The 27,717-nt window shown below is 40.5% G+C and overlaps 2 protein-coding genes across 2 annotated transcripts; both read right to left on the reverse strand.

Moving 5' to 3' along the window:
- Positions 1-14,618: 14,618 nt before the first annotated feature.
- On the reverse strand, positions 14,619-15,887 carry LOC129980780 (uncharacterized). Its single transcript, XM_056091164.1, has 2 exons — positions 15,176-15,887; positions 14,619-15,115 (listed from the first exon to the last, which is right to left on the reverse strand). The coding sequence occupies exons 1-2, from the start codon at positions 15,885-15,887 to the stop codon at positions 14,619-14,621; spliced, it is 1,209 nt and encodes a 402-aa protein (XP_055947139.1).
- Positions 15,888-17,566: 1,679 nt separating this feature from the next.
- Positions 17,567-18,835, reverse strand: LOC129980781 (uncharacterized). The gene has a single exon (XM_056091165.1). It carries the CDS (start codon positions 18,833-18,835, stop codon positions 17,567-17,569), a length of 1,269 nt encoding a protein of 422 aa, XP_055947140.1.
- Between the last annotated feature and the right edge of the window lie 8,882 nt (positions 18,836-27,717).

Consider the following 27,717-nt stretch of genomic DNA (forward strand, 5'->3'; position numbering starts at 1 on the left):
GACCAGATGATTTCGGCAAACAAATGCATTGCGAATTTCAGTTTCGAGTAGGACAATATTATCAAAAGTCGCTCGTCCTCTGCGAAAACCACTTTGCAGCAATGGTATGGATGCTTTTTTCTCTAATTGATATATCAGACGGGCATTAACCATGCGTTCAAGCGTCTTACATAGGCAACTTGTGAGCGCAATAGGCCTATAGTGCAGAGGGTTAGAGGAGTCCTTGCCGGGTTTCAAGATTGGAATCACAATAGCTTCATGCCATTGTGATGGGAACTTCTGTTCAATCCAAATGCGATTAAATAGAATCAGCAGATTGGAAAGAGAAGTGGTAGACAAATGGCGAAGCATGCTATAAGTGATTCCATCAGGACCAGGGCTGGTATCATGAGCCTTCTTTAAAGCTGCCAGTAGTTCGTGCAACCTAAATTCTGTATTGTAAGGAAGCGATTTCCGGGTGAAGAAACACAAAGACTTGCGTTCTACACGTTTCTTAATAGCTATAAATGAAGGCTTATACGAATTAGTCGCTGAAACCTGTGCAAATGAATGTCCAAGAGTATTCGCGATATCTAAAGGAGAAGATACCAATCCGTTTTCAGTCTTCAGAACAGGAATGGAAAATTCTTGGTAAATTCCATTCGCTGCCTTGACCTTTCTCCAGAGTAGTTTCGGAGAAGTAAAGGCTGTGATAGAAGATATGAACTTAATCCAGGACTCTCTCTGACTTTGCCTACGGACACGACGAGCATTGGCTCTGGCACGTTTGAAAGCAAGTAAATTCTCTGTTGTGGGATATCTGCGGAAAATATTCCACCGCTTTTTTTGTTCTCGGTGACTGTCGCGGCAAGCTTCATTCCACCACGGTCTCGGGAATTTCCTCAAACGTGGGGAGCTTTTGGGGATGGTATTGTTCGCAGCGTCAATTAAACAGTCAACTACATTTTGTACTGCCTCTGTAATATTAGTTGTTCTGACCATATTCTCTGAAATTACTGCCTGTTGCATGAAAGCATTCCAATCAGCCCGCTGGAATAGGAAACGCGGGGGACAAGAAGTCGCGCCGCCTCTATCAGCATAGGAAACCATTAAGGGGAAGTGATCACTATCGTAGAGATCAGTCGCAACTGCAAAACTGAGCAACGGAAAGAGATCGGGAGAGCAAATAGCCAGATCCAGACTGTGAAACGTACGTGTGGGCTCATGGAAATAGGTTTTCTCATCATGATTAAGCAGACAGAGACAGTTATCAGAGATAAACTGTTCAATCTGTCTCCCACGAGAATTTGTATTTTCCGAGCCCCATAAAGTACTATGAGCATTAAAATCACCAAGTAGTACGAAAGGTTTGGGTAATTGGTCCAATAAATTATCAAGTTCATGTTGGTTAATGATAGCATGTGGAGGCAAGTAAATGCTGCACACTGTGATAAGGGTCCGTATATGGACTTGAACAGCCACAGCTTGTAAAGAAGTTAGCAAATTTAAATGTGAGCTCGGGTAAAGATTGGAGGTTAAGATGCAAACACCACCGGAAGGATTATTTCCAGTATTAGCATCTTTACGAGCACAGTTATATCCACGGATTTTCATGGGGATGTCGTGCTTCAGGAAAGTTTCCTGAAAAGCAAAACAAGCGGGATGAAACTGGTTAATAATTTGCTTAATACCAACAAATTTGGACCGAAGGCCACGACAGTTCCAGGAAATGAAAGTTCCCATTAAGTAACAGAAGTATTGAGAATGTTGGTGCGAGTCTTATCAAGAGTTGGCGAAACATCGCAACTCATTTGTAATTCATCCTCCTCGTCAGACGGATGAAGGGAAATGGAATCGGGACTTTTAGGTTTGCCAAAAATGGACGTTAAGTCCTTATGAGCATTACCTTGTGTCGCAAGTCCCAAAGCGACAGAATTTTGTGTTGCAAATTTTTTCAACTTCGTTCTTAGTTCTTTTGGTGAAAGTCCCCGTTTTGACAGCTTTAGCTTTAGTGCTCTTTGAGAATTGGAGTTTGATTTCGATTTCGATCGGACTGGTTTGCTAGTTTCTGGTGCACTGGATGGTGAATTTTCAATCTCAGAGTCGGAAGAGTTTTTGACAGTTGTAGTTTGGGAGTTATATTTCACACAGTTTGTGCATTGACAGTTTGCACAGAAGGGTGTTTTTACAACGGAAGCATAACTCACACCAGGTTTGGGTGTTTGAGCTAATACTTTTTTTCTTGCTTCAGGATACGAAATAGATTCTTTAAATTTAATGGAGGTTATTTGTTTTTCAATTTTCCAGCGTTCGCAGACTCGAGAAAACAACGCATGACAGCCTCCACAGTTCACGCATTTTTCGGGGGCGTTACACTGTTCACTATCGTGGTCTTTTCCTGCACAGCGGGCGCATGTTAGAGTCCCGCGGCAATTAATCTTCGAATGGCCGAATCGCTGGCATTTAAAACATCTCAAGGGGTTTGGGATATACTGTCGGACCGGTAGTTTAATGTATCCAGCATATATGAATTCTGGGATTGTTGGTCTATGAAATGTAAGGATATAATGCTTTGTGGGAAGGAGTTGTTCATCCCGCCTAATGGAAATTTGGCGTACGTGAGTCACTCCTTGGGGTTTCAATTCCGCAGTGATTTCTTCAAGGGGGACATTGAACAATTCACCACATGTTATTACACCCTTGGAAAAATTTAGAGATGTGTGAGAGGCAGCGGTTACAGGGATGTGAGCTATAGCTTTCATTTTTATTACTTGCTGTGCTTGTTTTTTCGTAGAAACTTCGATCAGCAAGTCACCAGAACGCATTTTCCGTATTGCAGACACTTCGCCAATTGTTGCAGTGATTGCTTTCTGCACTAGAAAAGGTGATACTGAATTAAAATTTTCCTTTTTATCACTGATTCGTTTAAGTATAAAATAACGATCAAAAAGTGGAAGGTTGGTAGTAAGATTAGGTATTTTGCGATGCCCACTGAAGGGAGATTTCCGGGAGGAGCCCATGCGATATTGATAAAATTTCAGGTCCGACGGCACCGCCCACCACGGAGCACAACAAGGGAAGGCAGCCACCGGCTCTGGCCATTCCCAGCCTCGGCGCTTACCCTAGCGCTAGCCGAAACCTATACGCTCGGAGTTACCCCCGGGGACAGTGACCACCCTTAACGCCAAGCCCAAGGAGTAACCCCTTCGCTTGATCCCTAGCAAACCAACCACTTAGGTGGCTAGTGACCAGCCGATTGATGTACAGGGGACCACAGTACACCACCCGTCTTTCAAATGGGTTGCCACGCACGGCCAACACGTGGGGTTTTGGCTGTCCATGAGAAGCAAGAAGCAAACAGAGCGGCGACAGCTTCTCATGGAGAGCTCCCTCGCTTGCCGTCGAGGGAAGGAAAAACACAGCAGATAGCAGAAGGCGTAGGGGAGTGGAAACGTAAAGGGAGTAAAGATCCCTGGGTACCTCGGGATTGGGACACCCGTACTCACCTATAGTAGGTGAGCCCCTGAGGGGATGGGGTGATTGGGAACAGATTTTGTACGGTAAAAATATGAAATAGATAACTTCAAACGCCTTAAATGAAGAGTAAGTTGATGGCAAATGGTTGGTTGGTTGGTTGAGTTGCGTTTTATGGCGCAAGAGCCATATTTGACTAAACTGCGCCAAACACTAGATATGTACATTCTTCATATTTTGTGATAATAACCAGTTCAGTAAAAGGAAATTTTAAAGTTTAAAGAAAAGAACTTAAATGAGATTATAAAAATTTACATCTCTAAGGAACTTAAAAAGGTTTGGATGGGGATTTTCCCCAATCAGTTGGCTTAAGGTAACGTTATTTGTTCCAAATCGGTTGAGTCTATATGTATTAAAATTTTGACACTCTATTAAAATATGCCGCACTGAAAGAATGCATTGACAATGAGAGCAAATAGGTGCAGGCTCTGAACAAAGCAAATGCTTGTGCGTAATTTTTATATGACCGATTCTAAGGCGAGTCAATATTACATCTTGTTTCCTGCTTAAATTAGATGTGTTAATGCGACCGATAAAAGGCCAAAACGCGTGTAATTTATTTGTGAGCTGCTCGTCCCAATTTCTTTGCCATTTTTTATTGATCAAATTCCTAACAGCTTGTAAAGAATCTTTCAGTGGGACAAAGTTTTCCACCGTGAGTGTAGCCGTTTTAGATGCCTGGTCAGCTACCTCATTACCCACAATACCCACATGGCCAGGAATCCAACAAAAAGCAATATACAGACCTTTATTGGTTAAATATTTGTACATTTCTGCACATTTAAGAACCAGAGGATGACTAAGAGGATTGACATTCTTCAGAGCATCGATTGCACTTTTTGAATCTGTATATAAAATAAATTTCCCTCCGAAATAATTCAGTTTAAGTAAAGCTAAATATATACCATATATCTCTGAGGTAAAAACTGAGCAAAACTGGTGTAATCTTTCCGATATAATAACATCTCCTATCACAACTGCTGCTCCAACATGATCTTCATTTTTAGAGCCATCAGTAAACACAGGCTCATAGTTTGAAAAGCGATCTCTGTGATCGTAAAATAAATTTTTGTACATGATTTCAGGTGTTGTTGATTTCGGCAAGTGTTCAAACTCGTTAATAAAATTTATATTTAATTCCTCCCAAGGTGGAAGTTCATCATTTTTCTCCAAGATTGGAAAATCGGTAACGTTAAAATTCCTCAAAGTGTCCCCAACTCTGAAGCCGAATGAAGGGATGAACGAACGCTTTAGCGCAAATAATGACCCATATATAGGATTAAGGACTTTATAATGCATCGGATGAGATGAATCGTTTTTAATTTTAAAAAAAGCATTCAGAGTAAGCCTCTCCCGTCTTAACTCTAATGAAGGTTCATTGCTCATAACATAAATACTTTGAATCGGGGATGTTCTAAATGCTCCCAGACACAGCCGGAGGCCCTGATGATGTATAGTATCAAGAGCGTTCTGGGTAGATTTTGCAGCCGAGCCATAAATAACGCATCCATAATCGAGTTTTGAACGTATAAGAGCTTTATAAACTCTCATCATAGCAGTGCTTTCGGCTCCATATGATGTTCCCGAAAGTATTTTGATAAGATTTAGAGATTGAATGCACTTTCTTTTTAAGTAATTTATATGAGATTTCAAAGTCAGCTTAGAGTCAAGTATCAGTCCTAAATATTTTGCTTCCTTTACGATAGGAATTGTGCAATCATTCAGTAAAATTTTTGGATCCAAATGGAGTCCACGTCTTCTGCAAAAATGTACGCCATTTGTCTTTTGAGTTGAAATCTGGAATCCATTTTCTCTGCTCCATTGACTGATATTATTCACCGCCTCTTGCAATTTCTTTTCAATATAGACCATATCTGTGCCGGAGCAGTGAATTGCAAGATCATCTACAAAAAGAGAGCCTTTCACGCACGTTGGTAATTGCTTCATGACTCCATTTATTTTAATAATGAATAGGATAACACTAAGAACGCTACCCTGAGGAACACCCTCCTCTTGATAAAAGTTGCGAGATAAAATATTTCCTATTCGGACTTGAAACGTTCTTGTCTTTAAAAAGTTCTTAATAAAAATTGGGAGATTGCCTCTAAAACCAATTTCATAGAGGTCTTTTAAAATTCCGTATCGCCATGTTTTATCATATGCCTTCTCCATGTCAAACAGAATTGAAACAAGGTGTTTTTTACTAACGAAGGCCTCTCGTATAGAAGTTTCTAGTTGTAAAATACTATCCACAGTTCCTCTACCGACTCGGAAACCAGATTGAAAAGGCGACAACCATTTCTTTTTTTCCAGAACATGTATAAGTCTAGAATTTACCATCCTTTCCAATACCTTGCAAAGACAGCTAGTGAGAGCTATAGGTCGATAACTGCTAGGAGTTTTAGCGTCTTTCCCAGGTTTTAAAACAGGGATTACCATGGCTCTTCTCCAAGAATTGGGGAACTTATGTTCTTTCCATATTCTGTTAAATAAAATTAAAAGGTTATGCATGGACGTCTCAGTAAGATGAGTGAGCATGAGGAGATTGATCTTATCAGGACCAGCGGAAGTAGCATGCGATCTACTCAAAGCGCGTTTGAGTTCATTAAGATAAAAATCAGAATTATATTCTTCGTCTGTAACGGTATTAAAATTTATGCCTTGTCTCTCTTCATTTGTCTTGAATAAAATAAAATCTGGCGAATATGAATTCGCACTAGAAACAGCAGCAAAAGTTTCTCCTAATGTGTTCGCAATCTCTTTAATATCTGTTACAACTTGTCCATTGTAATTCAAAAAGGATACTACTGGGCTATCATATCTACCAGATAGTTTTCTTATCTTGTCCCACAGCTTTTTTGATGATATTTGATTATTTATGGAGTTAATGAAATTTTGCCAAGATTTTCTTTTACTTACACGTTTGACTCTTCTAAAATTTGCACCAGCCAATTTAAAAGCAATTAGGTTAGATGTGGTCGGATAGCGTCGAAAGTTTCCCCAAGCTTTCTTTAGTTCTTTCATAGTAATTCGGCATTCTTCATTCCACCAGGGTTTCCATATTTTTGGTGTTTTCCCTGATGTTTTAGGAATCGTTATATCTGCTGCTTGAATAATTAAATTTGTAACTTTGTCGACTGCGTCTTCTATGCTATAGTCTTGTACCATTTCCAATGTTATTGTAGCAAGTTGTGAAAATAGTGTCCAATTTGCTTTCTGAAATATGAATTTCTTCGGTCTTTCAGGATACCTAATGTCATCATCTATGTAATTTAATATGACCGGGAAATGATCACTGTTATACAGGTCGTCTTCTGTATTGAAATTCCATTTGATGACTAAAGAAGGGGAGCAAAGAGCTAAATCAAGTGTGTGGAACGTCCGAGTTGGTTGATGAAAATATGTTTGGTTATTATTATTTAATAAACAGATACAGTGGTCATCAATTAGAGTTTCTATTTGTTTCCCTCTTATATTAATATGTGGACTGCCCCATATTGGGTTATGGCCGTTGAGATCCCCAAGAAGAAAGAACGGTTCAGGTAATTGATCTATTAATTCATCTAATTCCTGTTGAGTGCAAATATAATTAGGTGGAAGGTAAATAAAACAAACAGTAACAAGGACATCAATCTGCAGCTGAATTGCCAATGCTTGTATCTCGCCATTTAATGGTATCTGTATAAAGGGAAAATCTTTTGAGATTAGAATTGCTACACCAGCTGAAGCTCTTGCGCCTTGAGTGTAATCTTTCCTTATTATGTTGTAATATTTAATTTTAATAACATCGTCAGGAGAAAGACAAGTTTCCTGTAATCCGAGGCAAATGGGCTGGTATTTATTTAAAAGCGATTTAATATCATCAAAGTGGGACTTTAAACCACGGCAATTCCACGAAATAAGTTTAAGTGCCATAAACGCTTATTTTTTCTTTGATGTATTTAAAGTCTCTTCGACCCCGTCAGTGAACATCACGTCATCATCAGATGGGTGAATTTTAAAATCATCAGTATCGTCATCATCGTCAATTCTTGATTGTTTTAAAAAATCTTGTTTAGTTAGTGTACGTTTTTTAATGGAATCTCTTATTTTTCCGTCCAAGTTATTTTTCATTGTCTGTATTCGAGACTTCCTCATAGCTTTTGTTTCTTTGAAAAGTTTTAACGTTCTTTTGGGTGTTTCTACTTTTTTATTGTTGGTTGTAGGTATACGAGATGTTTTGTTATGAGTAATGTTACCACTGTTTAATTGAATAGTGGGTGGTATTTTTAAGGCATTGTCATTTAGATTTCCTAAGTTAGTTTCCTTTTGGTTTTTTTGGTCATTTACTTTAGATATATTTGGAGGTCCAGTTTTGTTTTGTATTATTTCTTTTCCAGGATCATTGGATCTATTGTGATTAGCTGAATATTGTCTAGATGAAGGCATTGGGTTATTATCAGATGATATTTCTGTTTGTGGTGCTGTTTTATTTGAACAATACGGGCAGGTTTTGGCCGCAGAAGAATACGACACTCCAATAGTCGGTGTCCTGGAAATTACAATTTTTCGTGCTTCGGCGAAAGAAATATTTTTATTGACTTTTATTGTTTGAATTTCCTTTTCTTCGATCCATCTAGGGCATTTCCGAGTATAAGATGGATGGTCACCTTTGCAATTAATACATTTCGGGATAGAGGAGCAGGATTTACTGTTGTGCCCAATTTCCGAGCAACGGCCACACGTTTCTTTGCCGCGGCAGGCTGCCATAGAATGCCCGAATCTTTGGCACTTAAAGCATCTTAATGGATTGGGTATATATTTCTTAACCGGGCAGTTTATGTAGGCTATACGAACAGATTTTGGAGGTGTAGGGATATTGAAAGTCAGTATTAGATGTTTAGTTGGAATTATCTGGTTATCACGTTTAATAGATATTCTCTTTACTGATGTTACATTTTGATCCTGCAAGCATTCAAGAATTTCTTCTTCAGAGTCTGATTGAAATTCAGATTCGGATATTACACCTCGAGAATTATTCAAAGATTTATGAGGAGTGACAGTGACTGCATGTTCTCCAATCGATTTCAATGATTTTAATAATTGTGTTTGTTCCAAGGATTTAAGTTCAATTAGGATGTCACCAATTTTTGTTTTTTTAATTGATTCAACTTCACCAATCATTCCCAAAATGGACTTATGGATCAAAATAGGAGAAACAGTTTTAAGATTACCTTCAATTTTTTTAATAACGAAAAATTTATCAAAATGCAAATGGTGCTCCAAAGGAGAGTTTGACGGACGCATGTCTCCGCCGGGACCGAAGTTTTGTGAACCCATAATTTTTATGCGATGTTCATTCCAGTACGCCCCCACCCACCATGGAGCCCAATAAAGGAAGGCAGTTGCCGGCTCTGGGCTTCTCCAGCCTCGGTACTTACCTTAGGGGTGGTACCGGAATATAGATCTACAAAGACTGCAGACCTAACCCTAGAGCAGTACTTCCTTGTTCCCATAGAAATATACCACCAGCCGATTGACAAGAGCGGGCTCACTCCTGCCGCCCGACTTACGGAGCAGCATGGGCCAAAGAGAACGCAAAGGGACCCCAGGATCCCACTTTGCCCCTAACGGGTCGCCATGCACGGCCAACACATGGGTTTAATGTAAAACTCAAATATCAAACAAAATCCAACATAAATAGAAATGAAATATCAATTCAAATTATACAAAAATGGAAATTAGAAAAATAAAAATAAGAGAAGGATCGCTAGGGTAACCCGGGGGCGCGACACCCGTATTTACCAAAGACGGTAAACCCCCTGAGAAAAGGAAAGATCCCTGGGTACCTCGGGCTTGGGACACCCGTACTCATCTAAAGAAGGTGAGCCCCTGAGGGGTGATGGCAAATGACATACAGGCTTTCTACTGGAGAGGTGCGAAACGCTCCGGAACAGATTCTTAGAGCAGCATGGTGAATGGTATCCAGTCGCCTCAAAACTGTAGAGCGTGCGGAGCCATACACCATGCAGCCATAATCAATGCGAGAAAGGATGACTGCTTGATAAATACGGAGTAGGGAGGTTCTATCAGCTCCCCAAGATGTTTTAGACAGAACTTTTAAAATATTCAATGCCTTTTCACACTTCTTCCGTAGGTGTAAGATGTGCGGAAGGAAGGTGAGCTTCCGATCAAGAAACACTCCCAAAAACCGAATTTCATTCACAACAGGAATAGGGGTATTTTTAATGCAAATACTTGGATCCTGGTGAATGTTTCTTTTCCTGCAGAAATGAACGCATCTGCTCTTCTCAGGAGAGATAGTATGCCCATTGTTATCGCACCAATCTACAACTTTATTAATGGCATTTTGTAATTGTCTTTCGATTAAATTCATATTACTGCCTTCGCATGAGATCTGCAAATCATCGACATAAAGTGATCCCTGAACAGATGAAGGTAAATGAGTTAAAATTTGACTAAGGTGGACGATAAAAAGGGTGACACTGAGAACACTACCCTGTGGAACTCCCTCAGCTTGATTAAAATGAGTTGAATAAACATTTCCAACACGAACTCTAAAAGTCCGATTTAATAAGAAGTTCTGTAAGAATATGGGGAGGTTTCCCCTAAAACCAAAGTTAAAAAGTGTTGAGAGTATGCCAAAGCGCCAAGCACGGTCATAGGCCTTCTCGATATCGAAGAATATGGAAACTAGGTGGTTCCTCCTGACGAATGCGTTGCGTATTTCGGTTTCCAATAGTACGAGGTTGTCAAAAGTTGACCTACCTCTACGGAAACCACTCTGCAACGGGGAGATGCATCCTTGTTTCTCCAATTCGTGTATGAGACATGCATTAACCATTCTCTCAAAGGTTTTGCAGAGACAGTTTGTCAGAGCAATTGGTCGGTAGTTCAGAGGGTTGGATGCGTCCTTACCAGGTTTTAATATCGGAATCACAATAGCTTCGCGCCATTGTGAGGGATACTTCTGTTCAGTCCAAATTCTGTTAAATAATAGTAACAGATTTGAAAGGGAAGTTGCATTCAAGTGGCGGAGCATATTGTATGTTATCCCATCTGGTCCAGGGCTTGTATCATGGGCATTAGATAAGGCCGTTTCCAGTTCAAACATCCGGAATTCACAGTTATATGGAAAAGTGCATCGGTCATTAAAGCGCAGAGGCAACAGTTCCGCGCGATTCTTAATTGCCAGAAATGAAGAGCTATAAGAATCCGTTGCGGAGGTGGTGGTGGTTGTGAGTTTTAGTGGCGCAAGAGCCAACCTTGGCCAAACTGCGCCAGTCGTATGGTTAGATTATTGACGATCGGGAAATAAAAACAACGTTAAAATATTGTATCTAAGGATTTGTAAAAGAATTACTTTAAAAGATTAAATTCCACACGGTAAAAAGTTAAAAAATGTTATTAGATAAAATAGTAAAACCTAGATATATTCGCAAAAGCCAATGGCCCTTAAAAACTGAAAAAGATTATCATGGGGATTTACTCCCACTATATCCGACATTGTTAGTGATGAAGTTTTGAAAAAATGATTACGGTGAGTATTAAATTTTGGGCACTCAATCAATATATGACTAACACTAAAAATAATATTGCAAGTAGGACATGTAGGTGCCCTTTCGCCGAATAGTAAATATTTGTGCGTAAAACGCGTGTGTCCCACACGCAAACGAGTCAATCTCACATCATCTCTTCGCAAAGGTAGAACTGGCCACAAACTTATTGAAGGTTTAACGGCATGCAGCTTGTTATTGGTTTTTTGATCCCAGGTTTCCTGCCATAATCCATGTACGAAATTAGTAAAGGACCTCTTGACATCACAATAAGCAAGAGGGCGCTGCAAAAGCAAGGTGGCATCTCTAGCAGCTTTGTCTGCCAGTTCATTGCCAAGAATACCAACATGGCTGGGAACCCAACAGAAAGGATTGAAAAACCCTGATTCTGGATAGTGCGCAAAAGGATGAATATTTCCTGAACAACTGGGTGTATCCGACATTGAAAATTAGAGAGCGTTTGCAATGAACTCATGCTGTCGCTATAAATGCAAAATTTGCTGTGAGTGGAAAGTGATATTTTCTGTAGAGCACAGAGGATAGCTGTGAGCTCAGCAGTAAATACAGAGCAAGAGCTCTCCAGACGATAACTGTGGATATCAGATCCAATTACTACTCCACAGCCAACATGTTCGTCTGATTTTGAGCCATCAGTATAAACTGGGATGTAAGATCCATACTGATAGCGGTGAAAGTAAAACATTTGTTGGAAAATAACTGGTGGAGTTTTAGATTTGTCAAATCCAGAAAATGGGTTAAGGAAAGTAAATTGTGGCAGATCCCAAGGTGGAAACTTTAATGGATCATTAGCCAGAAGAGTTATATTATCAAAGCCAGAGTCATGAATTATTTTTTTAACTCTAATACTGAAAGGGAGGATGTGAGAGGACCGAGCATTATAGAGTCGGAGGAGAGACGAGGAAATAGAACCTTGACAAATAGGGTGCCGGGGGACTGATAATGTACGAAAATAGTACTGTGCTGAGACTTTCTTTCGACGCAAATCGAGAGGCAGTTGATTACAAATTACATAAAGGCTTTCGACAGGGGAAGTACGGAAAGCTCCAGAGCATATCCTCAGAGCCGAATGATGTATGGTATCTAGTCTGCGTAAAACAGCAGACCGAGCAGATCCATAAACCATGCATCCATAATCTATGCGAGATAAAATGATTGCAGTATACACATGAAGTAAGGTGGTGCGATCGGCTCCCCAAGACGTATTAGATAATACCTTGAGGATGTTCAAAGATTTCTCGCATTTCTTCCGAAGATATAATATATGTGGAATAAAACTCAATTTTCTATCGAGAATCATTCCTAAAAACTTCATGTCATTCACCACCGGAATGGCAATGTCTTTAATATAGATAATTGGATCTGGGTGCAAATTTCGCTTCCTGCAGAAGTGCACACAACGACTTTTCTCTGGAGAAAATGTGTGTCCATTATCCTCGCACCATGCTACTAGCTTATTCACTGCGTTTTGTAACTGCTGCTCAATAAAATTCATATCAGATCCTTGGCAGGATATTTGCAAGTCATCAACGTATAAGGTTCCGCTAACAGATGATGGTAACTGATGTAGTATTTGGCTAAGATGGAGTATAAAAAGAGTTACGCTAAGGACGCTTCCCTGTGGAACACCCTCAGCTTGGTTAAAATAATCAGAATAACAATTTCCTAACCGAACACGAAATGTTCGAAAGGATAAAAAGTTCTTTAAAAACATGGGTAAATGGCCTCTAAAATCTAGATTAAAAAGTGTTTGGAGAATGCCATATCGCCATGTGCGATCATAAGCCTTTTCCAAATCAAAGAAAATGGAGACAAGGTGGTTACGATGAACGAAAGCATTACGAATTTCGGTTTCCAGTAGAATTATATTATCAGAGGTTGATCTTCCTCTACGAAAACCACTCTGCAATTGCGGTATGCAGCCTTGTTTCTCCAGTTCGAAGACCAAGCGAGCATTTACCATGCGCTCGAGCGTTTTGCATAAACAACTCGTCAGTGCAATAGGTCGATAGCTTAGAGGATTAGATGGATCCTTGCCAGGCTTTAATACTGGAATCACCAGAGCTTCTTGCCACTGAGAAGGAAATTGATGCTCAATCCATATTCTATTAAATAAACATAACAGGTTGGAGAGCGATGTAGCATTTAAGTGGCGAAGCATGCTGTAAGCGATTCCATCTGGACCGGGACTGGTATCATGTGTCTTAGATAAAGCATTTTTCAATTCATTCAAACTAAATTCAGTATTATAGGGAAGAAAATTTTGAGCAGAAAAGTCCAAAGGTAAATTTTCTACACGATTCTTAGTCGCTATGAAAGTAGGACTATATGAATCTGCTGAAGAAACTTTAGCAAAGGCATGACCTAAAGTATTGGCAACATCTAATGGACAAGATATATTCGCATTTCCTGTGTTGAGTACAGGAATTGAGAATTCTTTGTAAATGCCATTAGCGGCCCTGATTTTCCTCCATAGAAGTTTGCTTGAGGTTGAAGAAGTAATGGATGAAACAAATTTGATCCAGGATTCTCTCTGGCTTTGACGACGAATGCGACGAGCAAAGGCTTTGGCTTGTTTAAAAGCGATAAGGTTTTCTGTGGTTGGATACCTTCTGAAAACATTCCACAGTTTCTTTTCTCTTTTGCGACTGTCACGACAAGCTTCATTCCACCACGGTCTGCGATATTTCCTTACCCGCGGGGAACTCTTAGGAATACTCTGATCTGCGGCGTTAATTATACAGTTGATGACATTTTGCACCGCTTCTGTAATGTCTGTTTCATTAACCATAGAATCAGTGATATTTGCTAGCTGCATGAACTTATCCCAGTCTGCCCGCTGGAATAGATACCGTGGTGGATAATTATTCGCCCCATCTCTATTAGAGTAAGAGACTATCAAGGGAAAGTGATCACTGTCATACAAATAATTTCCAACTGCAAAATTCAGCAGTGGTAAAAGATCAGGAGTGCAGATTGCCAAATCAATACTATGGAAGCTACGTGTGGGCTCGTGGAAGTACGTTTTTTCTTCATTATTGAGCAGACAGAGACAATTATTCGAAATAAATTGTTCAATCTGTCGCCCACGAGAATTTGTAACTTCCGAACCCCACAAAGTGCTATGTCCATTAAAATCGCCTAACAAGATAAATGGTGATGGAAGCTGATCAACCAAATTGTCTAGATCACTTTGACTAATAGTCCGTTGAGGTGGCAAGTAGATGCAACAGACCGTAACCAGAATTCGAGAACGAACCTGCACAGCCACGGCCTGCAAAGAGGTGTGTAGAGTAAGAGGTGTGCTCGGATAGAGATTAGAAGTGAAAATGCAAACACCACCTGATTGGTGGGTGCTGGAGGTAATATCTCTCCGAGTACAGTTATAGCCACGAAGTTTCAGAGGGAAATCAGACGATAAGAAGGTCTCTTGAAGTCCTATACAAATAGGATGAAATTTGTTGATGAGATGTTTAATGTTATGGAGTTTCGAACGAATGCCGCGACAGTTCCAAGAAAGGAAGGTACCCATTAAGAGGTTTTGGAAAGAGAACTAAAAGCAGAAGAATGAGGAGTTGCTGGAGTGTCGCAACTCATTTTCAAATCATCCTCTTCCTCCGACGGATGGAGAGAGATGAGTTCAGAACTTTTAGGGGAATTGCCAAAAATGGATGGCAAGTCTTGTTGAACAAGGCCCCTATTCGCCAGTCCTAAAGCGATTGAATTTTTCAATGTAGATTTTTTGAGCTTTGTTGGCAAATCAGCTTGTGACAGGCCTCGTTTTGAAAGCCTTAGCGACAGAGATTTTTGAGATTTGGTTTTACCTTTACGTCTCCGAGTGTTTGACGATTCAGGAGCACTATTTGAAACCGAATCTGAATCTGCACTGGAGGACTGTGCTTTTTTGGATTGTTTTGTTTTTTCAGAATGAGTTTCTGGAATAGTTACTGGTTTAAAATTTTTTGCTAAAACAGATGCGTAGCTATTACTTGGGTTAGGAGTTTGAGATGTTACCTTGCGCCTTGCCTCTGGATAGGAAATATTTTCTTTGAATTTAACCGTTACAATTTGTTTTTCTAATTGCCAACGTGGGCAGAGTCGAGAATAGGCAGTATGATCGCCACTGCAGTTAATGCACTTTTCAGATTCGGCACACTGCTGACTGTCATGGCCCTTTTCCGAACAACGTGCGCAAGTTAGAGTTCCACGGCAGCTCGATTTTGCATGTCCAAAACGTTGGCACTGAAAACAACGTAGAGGGTTTGGTATATAGGGACGGACAGGTAAATGTATATACCCAGCTTTAATAGATTCTGGCAGTTTTGGGCTATTGAATGTTAAAATATAGTGTTTAGTATTGAGAAGTTCCCCGTTCCGTCTAATTGTTATTTGACGTACTTGAGTCACTCCTTGACCGCTCAATTCTTTTGTAATAATCTCAATAGGGACATTATATAACTCTCCGCAAGTGATTACACCCTTGGAGGAATTCAGAGATTTATGAGCACTAACAGTGATGGGAATAGTTGCTAAGGCTTTAAGTTTCAGAATTTTCTGTGCTTGTTGTCGGGAACTAACCTCCACTAGTAAATCGCCGGAGCGAAGTTTACGAATAGATGAGACATCACCAATCGTTGCAACGAAAGCCTTTTCAACAAGAAAAGGAGACACATTATGAAAGTTTTCTTTTGTATCGGAAACACGCTGTACGACAAAAAAATGATCAAATGGTTTTTCAACAGATTGCAGTTGTACTTTACGATGCCCACTGAAGGGACCCTTCTTGGGAGGAGGAGCCATACGACATTACATAAGATTCAGGCCCGACGGCACCGCCCACCACGGAGCCCAACAAGGGAAGGCAGCCACCGGCTCTGGCCATTCCCAGCCTCGGTGCTTACCTTGGTGCTAGCCGGAACCTATACGCTCGGAGTTACCCCCGGGGACAGTGACCACCCTTAACGCCAAGCCCAAGGAGTAACCCCTTCGCTTGATCCCTAGCAGACTAGCCACTCAGGTGACTAACTACCAGCCGATTGATGCACCGGGGACCACAGTGCACCACCCGTCTTTCAAATGGGTCGCCACGCACGGCCAACACGTGTGACATTGGCTGTCCATGAGAAGCAAGAAGCAAACAGAGCGGCGACAGCTTCTCATGGAGAGCTCCCTCGCTTGCCGTCGAGGGAAGGAAAAACACAGCAGAAAGCAGAAGACGTAGGGGAGTGGAAACGTAAAGGGAGTATAGATCCCTGGGTACCTCGGGATTGGGACACCCGAATCCGTTGCGGAAACTTGTGCGAATGCTTGGCCGAGAATATTGGCAACATCTAATGGGGCTGAGTGCGCCACATTTCCTATATTTAAAATAGGTATGGTGGTTTCACTGTATATCCCATTAGCAGCCTTAACTTTTTTCCACAAATGTTTACTGGTAGTGGAGGATGTGATAGATGATACAAACCTAATCCAAGATTCCCTCTGACTACGGCGTCGAATTCGAGGAGCAAGGGCCTTGGCACGCTTAAAAGCAACAAGGTTTTCTGTTGTCGGGTATCTTCTAAAAATATTCCAAAGTCGTTTTTGGTTTTTATAGCTGTCGCGACAAGCTTCATTCCACCACGGTTTACGATATTTTCTTAGACGTGGGGAAGTCTTCGGAATGGTGGCATTTGCTGCACTTATTATGTTATCAACGACATGTTGCACTGCTTCCGTAATGTCGCAAGTGTTGACCATAGTCTCGGTGACATTTGCCAATCGCATGAAGGCACCCCAGTCTGCCCGCTGGAATAGGAAACGGGGAGGACAATGAGTCACACCACCTCTATCAGCATGGGAGACAATAATAGGGAAATGATCACTATTATAAAGATCTCTGCTCACTGCAAAGGTCAGCAATGGCAGAAGTTCAGGAGAACATATGGCCAGATCAATTGTATGAAAGCTACGTGTAGGTTCGTGGAAGTACGTCTTCTCTTTATTATTGAGCAGACAGATACAGTTATTAGTTATAAACTGTTCGATCTGCCGCCCACGAGAGTTTGTACTATCCGAACCCCACAAGGTACTATGTCCGTTGAAATCTCCGAAAATAATAAAAGGCTTAGGAAGTTGGTCCACTAAATCATCAAGATCTTGTTGGCTAATGACATCGTGAGGTGGCAAGTAAATACAACAGACTGTGACCAAAGATCGTACATGAACTTGTACAGCCACAGCCTGTAGAGCTTTATTCAAAGTGAGAGATGTGCTCGGATATAAATTTGATGTAAAGATACAGACACCACCAGAACTGTGAGATCCAGTGCCTGCATCTTTCCGAATACAGTTATAACCACGTAATTTAATGGGAATGCTTGGTGTCAAAAAGGTTTCTTGGACACCAATGCAAGCAGGATGAAATGTGTTTAAGATGAACTTGATGTCAGAAAGTTTGGAACGGAGACCGCGACAATTCCATGATAAGAAGGTACCCATTAAGAGGTTCTTGTTGCAGAAAAATTTGGAACAGTGTTAAGGGGTTGCGAGATTTCGCAACTCATTTTTAAATCGTCATCATCTTCTTCTGATGGATGAAGTGATATGAGCTCAGGGCTTTTGGACGTTCCACCAAAAATTGAGGTTAAGTCCTTGTGGACTATGCCCCGATTAGCAAGACCAAGAGCGACTGAATTTTTGAAAAGTGATTTTTTTAATTTTGGAGAAAGGTCTTTTTCAGATAGGCCACGTTTAGAAAGTTTTAACTTCCGAGATTTATTAGGTTTCGGTTTTTGTTTGGAAGTTTTTGATTTGACAGGCTCAGGAGCACTGGTAGTTGAATTTTCTGTTTCTGAATCAGATGCTTTTTCAGGAGGTTTTTTATGGGAAGTGTGTTTTGAGCAATTTGGGCAGGAACAGTTTTCACAGAAGGACTTTTGGACCGCAGATGCATAGCTAAGACCAGGTTTAGGAGTCTGGGCCAAAACTTTCCGTCTGGCTTCTGGGTATGAAATATTTTCTTTTATTTTAGTTGCAACTATTCGTTTTTCCAGTTGCCAGCGTTCGCATAAACGAGAATATGATGTGTGGTTGCCATTGCAGTTTGAGCACTTTTCTGGTGCAGTGCACTGCTGACAATCGTGGCCTTTTTCTGCGCAGCGGGCACAAGTGATAGTCCCGCGGCAGTTAGTTTTCGAATGCCCAAAACGCTGGCATTGAAAACATCTCAATGGATTGGGGATATACGGGCGTACAGGTAATTTTATATAGCCAGCAAATATATATTCAGGTAACTGATGGCTATGGAATGTTAGAATAAAATGCTTTGTTGGGAGGAGTTGTCCATCCCGCCTAATTGTTATCTGGCGTACATGTGTCACTCCCTGCGACGATAGTTCTTTCGTTATTTCTTCTATAGGTACATTAAATAGTTCTCCGCATGTTATAACCCCTTTCGAATAGTTTAGCGATGCATGTGAACAGACTGTAACTGGTATTGTGGCCAATGCTTTTAGTTTAATGATTTGCTGGGCTTGCTTTTTAGAGCATACTTCAACCAGCAAATCGCCTGAACGCATTTTGCGGATTGATGCAACTTCGCCGACTGTCGCCGATATTGCTTTTTGGACCAAAAAAGGTGAAACAGAGTTAAATGTATCGTTTTTATCGGATACTCGCTTGATAACAAAAAAGGAATCAAAATGGTGAGTGAAGGATTTGTAATTAGAGTGATGCCCACTGAAGGGAGATTTCTTGGAGGAGCCCATATGACATTGTTGAATTTTCGGGCCCGACGGCACCGCCCACCACGGAGCCCAACAAGGGAAGGCAGCCACCGGCTCTGGCCATTCCCAGCCTCGGCGCTTACCTTGGTGCTAGCCGGAACCTATACGCTCGGAGTTACCCCCGGGGACAGTGACCACCCTTAACGCCAAGCCCAAGGAGTAACCCCTTTGCTTGATCCCTAGCAGACTAGCCACTCAGGTGACTAGGTACCAGCCGATTGATACACCGGGGACCACAGAGCACCACCCGTCTTTCTAGTGGGTTGCCACGCACGGCCAACACGTGGGGTTTTGGCTGTCCATGAGAAGCAAGAAGCAAACAGAGTGGCGACAGCTCCTCATGGAGAGCTCCCTCCCCTGCCGTCGAGGGAAGGAAAGACACAGCAGAAAGCAGAAGGCGTAGAGGAGAGCGAACTGAAAGGGAGTAAAGATCCCTGGGAACCTCGGGATTGGGACACCCGTACTCACCTATAGTAGATGAGCCCCTGAGGGGGAGTTTCCGGTCAAATATGACCCCTAAGAAACGTACTTCCTCAACGACTGGGATATCAACACCTCGAATTTGTATTACAGGATCAGGGTGGAGACTCCGTTTCCGACGAAAGTGTACACAGCGGCTCTTTTCAGGGGAAAGCGTGTGTCCATTCTCATCACACCATGAAATGAGTTTGTTAACAGCTCTCTGGAGTTGTCGCTCTATTAAATTCATGTTAGACCCCTGACAGGAGATTTGTAAATCATCCACATATAATGTTCCACAAACCGATGATGGCAAAACATGAAGGATTTTGCTTATATGAAGAATAAAAAGGGTGACACTCAAAACACTTCCTTGAGGAACACCCTCATTTTGAATAAAATGATGAGAAAATGTATTACCAATACGGACTCGAAATATCCGAAATTTTAAAAAATTTTTAATAAAAACTGGCAAGTTACCTTTAAAACCAAAATCTCCTAAAGTACGGAGGATGCCATACCGCCACGTACGATCGTACGCCTTTTCTATATCGAAGAATATAGAAACTAGATGGTTTCTCCGGACGAATGCATTCCGAATCTGAGATTCAAGCATAATTAAGTTGTCACTGGTAGAACGTCCTCGATTGATTGATTGATTGATTGATTTTTTATGGCGCAAGGGCCAATACTGGCCAAGCTGTGCCAAACTCGAATTAACTTAAAATACAAAAAAATAAACTCATTTCAGTAAGGGGATGTAAAGTTAAAATAACAAGGTGAAAATAGAATTTTAGATATTATGCATGAAATTAATGTCAAGTAAAAATGAAAATACATTAATATGGAAAGGCTCGCCAATTATATCCTTCAAATCTGGACAATCACTGCCGAAATATTTTGCTCTTAGAAAGCGGTATTTAGGGCATTCACATATGATATGCCGAACTGAAATTATAACATTACATTTTGTACAAATTGGAGCTGTGACTGAATGAAGTAAATGTTTGTGAGTAAAATGAGTATGACCTATGCGAAGCCTTGTTAACACAACACTCATTCTACGGCTGAGAGAGTCATTCTTAAACCCAGAAATAAATGGTTGGATGGAATGCAATTTATTATCAAGTTGCGAGTCCCAAGTACTCTGCCATATACGAAGTGAACATTGCTTTAGAATTTGATCTAAGTCTTGAAATGGGACAAAGGTTTCTTCATTTGAATTAGCTGTTTTTGCGGCAACATCAGCTTGATCGTTCCCAAGGATACCAACGTGTCCGGGAATCCAACAAAATAGAATATTAAAATTACGATCCAGCAATTTAAAATATAGTTTTACTGTACTGAGCACTAAAGGATGGCTTTGTCTGGATGAGTTCAAAATTGCTTCAATTGAACTTTTTGAATCGGTATATATGATCCAGTCTTTCTTTGATAATAGTCTTATCGCTCTTAAAGCAGTGTAGATGGCAAAAATCTCCGAGGTAAAAACAGAACAATGTTTGTTTAGCTTTCTGGAAAGTACAATGTGGTCAAATATTACAGCTGAGCCAACGTGGTCACCGATTTTGGAACCATCTGTAAAAACAGTGCCGTATTTTTCAAACGACTGCCTATGATCACAAAAAATTTGTATGTACACAGATGGTGCAGTTGTAGATTTTGGTAGCTTATTAAAATCATCGACAGTTAGAATGTTTTTGCATGTCCAAGGAGGAATTTCGTCTTCTTTAGTTAAAATGTCAATGTTCTTTAGGTTAAAACGATCTAAAAGAGGGCGGATTCTAAAACCAAATGATGGAATAAATGAAATCTTTTTCTCGTATAATTGTCCATAAATCGGATTCACGATTCTGTCATATAAAGGGTGTGACGGATTCTGATTTATTTTAAAAAAGTATTTGAGAGAAAATCTCTGGCGTCGTAATTGTAAACCTGGTTCTTTAGTTATTATATATAAGCTTTGAACAGGAGAAGTTCTAAAAGCCCCTGATACAAGTCGGAGCCCCTGATGATGTATTGCGTCAAGCTGTTGCAGAATAGACTTTGCTGCTGAGTTGTAAATCACGCTACCATAGTCTAATTTTGATAAAATGACACTTTTGTAAATTTTTAATAGAGTTGAAGTATTGCATCCCCACGTTGTATTTGACAAAACTTTGAGAATATTTAAAGACTGAGCGCATTTTTTCTTTAGATGAAGAATATGAGAACGGAATGTTAGTTTAGAATCAAATAAGAGGCCTAAAAATTTAACGACCGGCACAACGGGAATAGCTGTGCCATTTAACTGAATTTCTGGGTCGGGGTGCAATCCACGAACTCGACAAAAATGAGTGCATTCGGTTTTTTGAGTAGAAAGGACGAAACCATTTTTATCAGACCATTCCGTTATAGATTTGACAGCAGCTTGCAATTGTCGTTCGATAAAGGGCATGTGAGTACTTGAGCAATGGATTTGAAAATCGTCGACAAATAATGACCCATGAACATATGGTGGAAGTTTTTCCATAATTCCATTAATTTTAATAATAAATAAAACAACACTTAAAATACTCCCTTGCGGTACCCCTTCATTTTGAATAAAATCATCAGATAAAACATCATTAATACGAACGTTAAAAATTCTTTTCTGAAGAAATTTTTGAATAAATATTGGCAATTTTCCACGAAAACCCATATTATGTAAATCTTTTAAAATGCCATGCCGCCAAGTACGATCATATGCTTTCTCCATGTCGAAAAAAATAGATACTAGATGTTTTTTGGTAATGAACGCCTCCCTGATGGCCGTTTCCAGGATTAGTATGTTATCTAAAGTACTACGACCATGTCTGAATCCACTCTGATATTTAGAGAGCAGTTTCTTCTCTTCTAGAACATGGATTAATCTAGCATTGATCATTCTTTCCAGAGTCTTACAGAGGCAACTGGTAAGGGCTATAGGTCTGTAGCTTGATGGAAGCTCTGGATTTTTACCAGGTTTTAGAATGGGAATAATCGTTGCTCGATTCCAGGACGTTGGGAAAACATGCTCATTCCATATTCTATTGAATAAAATTAGAAGCGAATTTAACGAATTGGAACTCAAATTTTTTATCATGTCATGATGAATGCCGTCAGGTCCAGGTGCTGTAGGATGCGAGTTCTGCAATGCTCGCTTAAGTTCATGAAGCTGAAAATCAGCATTATAAGCATATGACGCTAAGGTATTAAAATCAATTTTTCTTTTTTCTTGTTGTTTTTTATAGGTAATAAAACTTTGAGAATACGATTCTTCACTGGCTACATTAGCAAAAGCTGTACCCAATGTATTCGCTATATCTTTTGTATCAGTGATGGAATTTCCATTGCTGTGTAAGAATGAAAGTTTCTGATATGATTTATTGTTCCCTAAAATTTTCCTAACTTTTTCCCACATGCGCTTGGAAGACAAATGTCCGTGGATGGAGCTAACATATTTTTGGAAGGAGTTAAACTGACTCTCTCGTCTAATTCTTCTAAAAAAGGATTTAGATTTTTTAAAGGCAATAAAATTTGGGGTGGTAGGATATCTTCTGAATTTATCCCAAGCCTTTCTTTGTGCTTTTTTAGCAGCAGCGCATTTTTCATTCCACCAGTGTTTGTAAAACCTTGGCAAATTTCCAGAGGATTTCGGAATTGCTATTTCAGCAGCTTTTATCAAGCATTTTGTTATTAAATCTACTGCATTATCAATATTTGGCTGTTTTACTATGTCTTCTGTAATTTCGGAATGTGATCTAAAAAGTTGCCAGTTGGCTTTGTCAAAGATAAAACGCTCAGGTCTCCTGGGAAGGCTAACATCAGATTTTGAATATTTTAAAATAATGGGAAAATGGTCACTATTGAATAGATCGTCTGAAACTGAGAAATCCCAATGGGAAACAAGTAAAGGTGAGCAAATGGCTAGATCAATGGTGTGAAAAGTTTTATTTGCCTGATGAAAATAAGTAACATTTGAATCATTTAAAAGACAAAGAGAATGATCATCAATGAGTTTTTCGATCTGTCGACCTCTTGCATTTGTATCTGTGCTACCCCAAAGCGTATTATGCCCATTAAAATCTCCAAGAATAATAAAGGGAGCTGGTAACTGTTTGATAAGATCATCAAGATCTTTCTGGTGAATGGTGTCATTAGGTGGAAGGTACACAAAACAGACGGCAATTACAGATTTGATCTGAATTTGTACAGCTACAGCCTGCAGTGGAGAGGTAATATCAATATTCTTGGATGGAAAACAGCTGGGTATGAAAGTGGCGACACCTCCAGAAGCACGAGTATTTTGTAAATAATCTTTTCTATTTATTTTATAATTTTTTATTCTCACGTCAGTCATAGAGTTGAGATGTGTTTCTTGGATCCCTAAGCAAACTGGTTGATATTTATTCAAAATAGATTTGATGTCATCAGAATGGGTGCGGTATCCATTACAGTTCCAAGAGATTAAATGAATAGCCATTATTTGGGTTTTTTAAAAAATTTTGATTTAAAATGTTCGGATGTCATGTGAGTAGAATCAGAATTAACTTTGTCCTCATCCATGCTACTTATAGAATCGTCTGATGGATGAATTGTCAGTTGTTCTTCCTTTTCCTCGATTTGATGTTTTTTATTTTCTTTTTCAAGATGTTGACGAGCTTTTACTTTATTCAAAATCTTTTTTCGCTTAACGTTTTTAGGAGGCTGGGAGGAATTTTCTTCATATAATCTTTTTATCTCAAGAAGTGCGAGCCAATCACTTCTTTTTATTGTTACAGTATCTGGGTTGGTATTTGAAGGTGTTACAGGATTATTAACAGTCGGTTTAGGTATTGGCTGCGAATTTCGTTCAGTTGTTGAGTTTAATGCAGCAGAATACGAGAGACCTGGTTTAGGTGTTCTGTCTGTTACTATTTTTCGAGCTTCTGGAAAAGGTATGTTTTTTGTGATTTTAACTGTTTGAATTTCTTTTTCTTCTTTGTAACGTGGGCATGATCGGAAGTATGCCGGATGGTCACCGCTACAATTGAAACATTTTGGTGTTGTCGAAGTGCAATTGTTACTATTATGATCAGGAAGGGAGCATCGAGCACAAATTTCTTTGTCTCCCCTGCATGCAGTTATGGTGTGTCCAAATTTCTGACATTTGAAACATCGGATGGGATTCGGTATGTATGGTTTAACAGAACAGTTTATATAGGCTATTTTCACAGATTTTGGTAAAACAGGAGTGTTGAATGTTAAGATAAGGTGCTTTGTAGGCTGGATTTGATTGTTTTTTTTAATCGTGATTCTACGAACAGCTATTACATTTTGTTCTTTGAGACAATTTAGGATGTCTTCCTCAAGGTCCGTCTGGAATTCTCGTTCCGATATAACGCCTCTAGAATGATTTAAAGATCGATGGGCTGCAACAGTGACTTGGGTTTCCCCTATCATTTTTAGCTTTTCAATGTTTACTGATTGCTGTTTATTTTTCACTTCTATAAGAAGGTTACCATTAAATAATTTTTTTATATTACTAACTTCTCCAATGAGACTAGTTATACATTTGTGAATAACAATTGGTGAAACAAATTTCAATGAACTTTTCTCAGCACTTATAACAAAAAATTTAGAAAACGCATTACAATGGTTAGAAATAGTAGAAGCCATGCGACTTAGAGAAGGTTTCGGGCCCGACGGCACCGCCCACCACGGAGCCCAACAAGGGATGGCAGCCACCGGCTCCAGACATTCCCAGCCTCGGCGCTTACCATGGTGCTAGCCGGAACCTATACGCTGGGAGTCACCCCCGGGGACAGTGACCACCCTTAACGCCAAGCCCAAGGAGTGACCCCTTCGCTTGATCCCCTTGAGCAGCCCAGTTAAATGCCCGGGATACCGGCCGATTGATACACCGGAGACCGAAATGTACCACCCGTCTAATGGGTCGCCACGCACGGCAAACACGTGGGGGTATTTGCTGTCCATGAGAAGCAGGAAGCAAACAGAGCGGCGACAGCTTCTCATGGAGAGCTCCCTCGCCTACCCTCGAGGGAAAGAAGAATGACAGTCTAAAGCAGAAGACGGAGGGGAGAGTAAACATAAAGGGAGTACAGATCCCTGGGAACCTCGGGATTGGGACACCCGTACTCACCTATAGTAGGTGAGCCCCTGAGGGGAAGAACGTCCTCGACGGAAACCACTTTGGAAAGGTGAAATATACCCATTTTTCTCCAGTTCATAGAGTAAACGGGCATTTACCATGCGTTCGAGCGTTTTACAGAGACAACTAGTTAAAGCAATTGGCCTATAGTTTGAGGGATTGGTAGGAACCTTTCCAGGTTTAAGGATAGGTATCACAATGGCTTCATACCATTCTTCAGGAAAAATTTGCTCACTCCAGATTCTGTTGAACAAGTTCAGGAGATGCAAAAGAGAGGTTTCATCTAAATGGCGAAGCATACTGTAGGTAATCCCGTCGACACCTGGGTTAGTGTCTCGAGTATGAGAAAGGGCTTTCCTTAATTCTAACATCTTAAATTTACAGTTATAAGAAAATACCTTGCGGGTTCGATACTTCAATGGCACTTGCTCGGCTTGTCTCTTAACCGCACGAAAAACAGGATTATTAGAAACAGAGCTTGAAACGTCAGCGAAGGTTTCGCCGATAACGTTTGCAATGTCAAGTGGCGGGGAATATGAAGCCGTTTCTGTATTTAAAATGGGGAAAGCGAATTCTTTATAGATTCCGTTTGCCGCTTTAACTTTCTTCCATAATTGTGCACTAGATGTACTGGAAGTGATTGTTGATATAAATCTGTGCCAAGATTCTTTTTGACTGCGACGCCGAATTCTACGAGCATTTGCTCTCGCTTTTTTAAATGCTATGAGATTTTCCGTGGTAGGATACCTTCGGAAAATACCCCAACGTTTCCTTTGTTCTTTATAAGCATTGCGACATGCATCATTCCACCATGGTTTGCGAAATTTGCTTGAAAGAGGGGTACACTTTGGAATTGAAGCGTCAGCAGCCTTAATAATACAGTTAGTGACATTTTGAACAGCCTCTCTAATATCGGCAGATGAAATCATTGCCTCTGTGATCAATGCGCGCTTAGTAAATGCATCCCAATCTGCTTTTTGGAAAATATATGTTGGTGGGCTTTGCACCAAATTGCTATTATCATCATGAGAGATGATAAGAGGAAAATGGTCGCTATTATGTAAATCACTCTCAACTGCCAAATTCAATAATGGGAGAATTGCCGGAGACAAAATAGCGAGATCAAGAGAATGGAAAGTACCAGTAGGTTCATGGAAGTACGTCTTTTCGTTATTATTGAGCAGACAGAGACAGTTATCAGAAATGAATTGTTCTATCTGTCACCTACGGGAATAGGTAGTGTTAGAGCCCCACAAAGTACTATGGCCATTCAAGTCACCTAATAATATGAAAGGTGCTGGAAGCTCATTAACCAAAATATTAAGGTCATTTTGAGAGACAATTTCGTTTGGTGGTAAATATATGCAGCAAACAGTTACCAATGTTTTCACGTGCACTTGTACAGCTACAGCTTGCAAAGGAGTGTGTATGTTAAGAATTGCACTAGGATAAAGGTTGGAGGTCAAAATGCACACTCCACCAGAAAAGAACCTGCCAGTATAATTATCTTTTCTCACACAGTTATAACCACGTAGCTTCAAGTTAACATCCCCCCTCAGGGGCTCACCTACTATTGGTGAGTACGGGTGTCCCAACCCCGAGGTACCCAGGGATCTATACTCCCTTTCTGTTCGCACTCCTCTACGCCTTCTGCTTTCTGCTGTTTTTTCTTTCCCTCGACGGCAAGCGAGGGAGCTCTCCATGAGAAGCTGTCGCCGCTCTGTTTGCTTCTTGCTTCTCATGGACAGCCAAAACCCCACATGTTGGCCGTGCGGGGCGACCCATTAGAAAGACGGGTGGTGCACTGTGGTCCCCGGTGTATCAATCGGCTGGTACCTAGTCACCTGAGTGGCTAGTCTGCTAGGGATTAAGCGAAGGGGTTACTCCTTGGGCTTGGCGTTAAGGTGGTCACTGTCCCCGGGGGTAACTCCGAGCGTATAGGTAACCGATTAGCACTATGGTAAGTTCCGAGGCTAGACGTCTAGAGCCGGTGGCTGCCATCCCTTGTTGGGCTCCGTGGTGGGCGGTGCCGTCGGACCTGAATCATCTATAATATCGCATGGGCTCCTCCAAGAAATCTCCCTTCAGTGGGCATCGCAAAGTACCTAACCTTTTTACCAACCTTCCACAATTTGATCGCTTTTTTATACTTAAAAGAATTTCTGACAAAAACGAAACCTTTAATTCTGTATCACCTTTTCTTGTGCAGAAGGCGATCTCTGCAACAATTGGTGATTTTACTTCAACACGTAAA

This window comes from Argiope bruennichi, chromosome 8 (assembly GCF_947563725.1).
Source record: "Argiope bruennichi chromosome 8, qqArgBrue1.1, whole genome shotgun sequence".
Taxonomy (NCBI): Eukaryota; Metazoa; Arthropoda; class Arachnida; order Araneae; family Araneidae; genus Argiope; species Argiope bruennichi.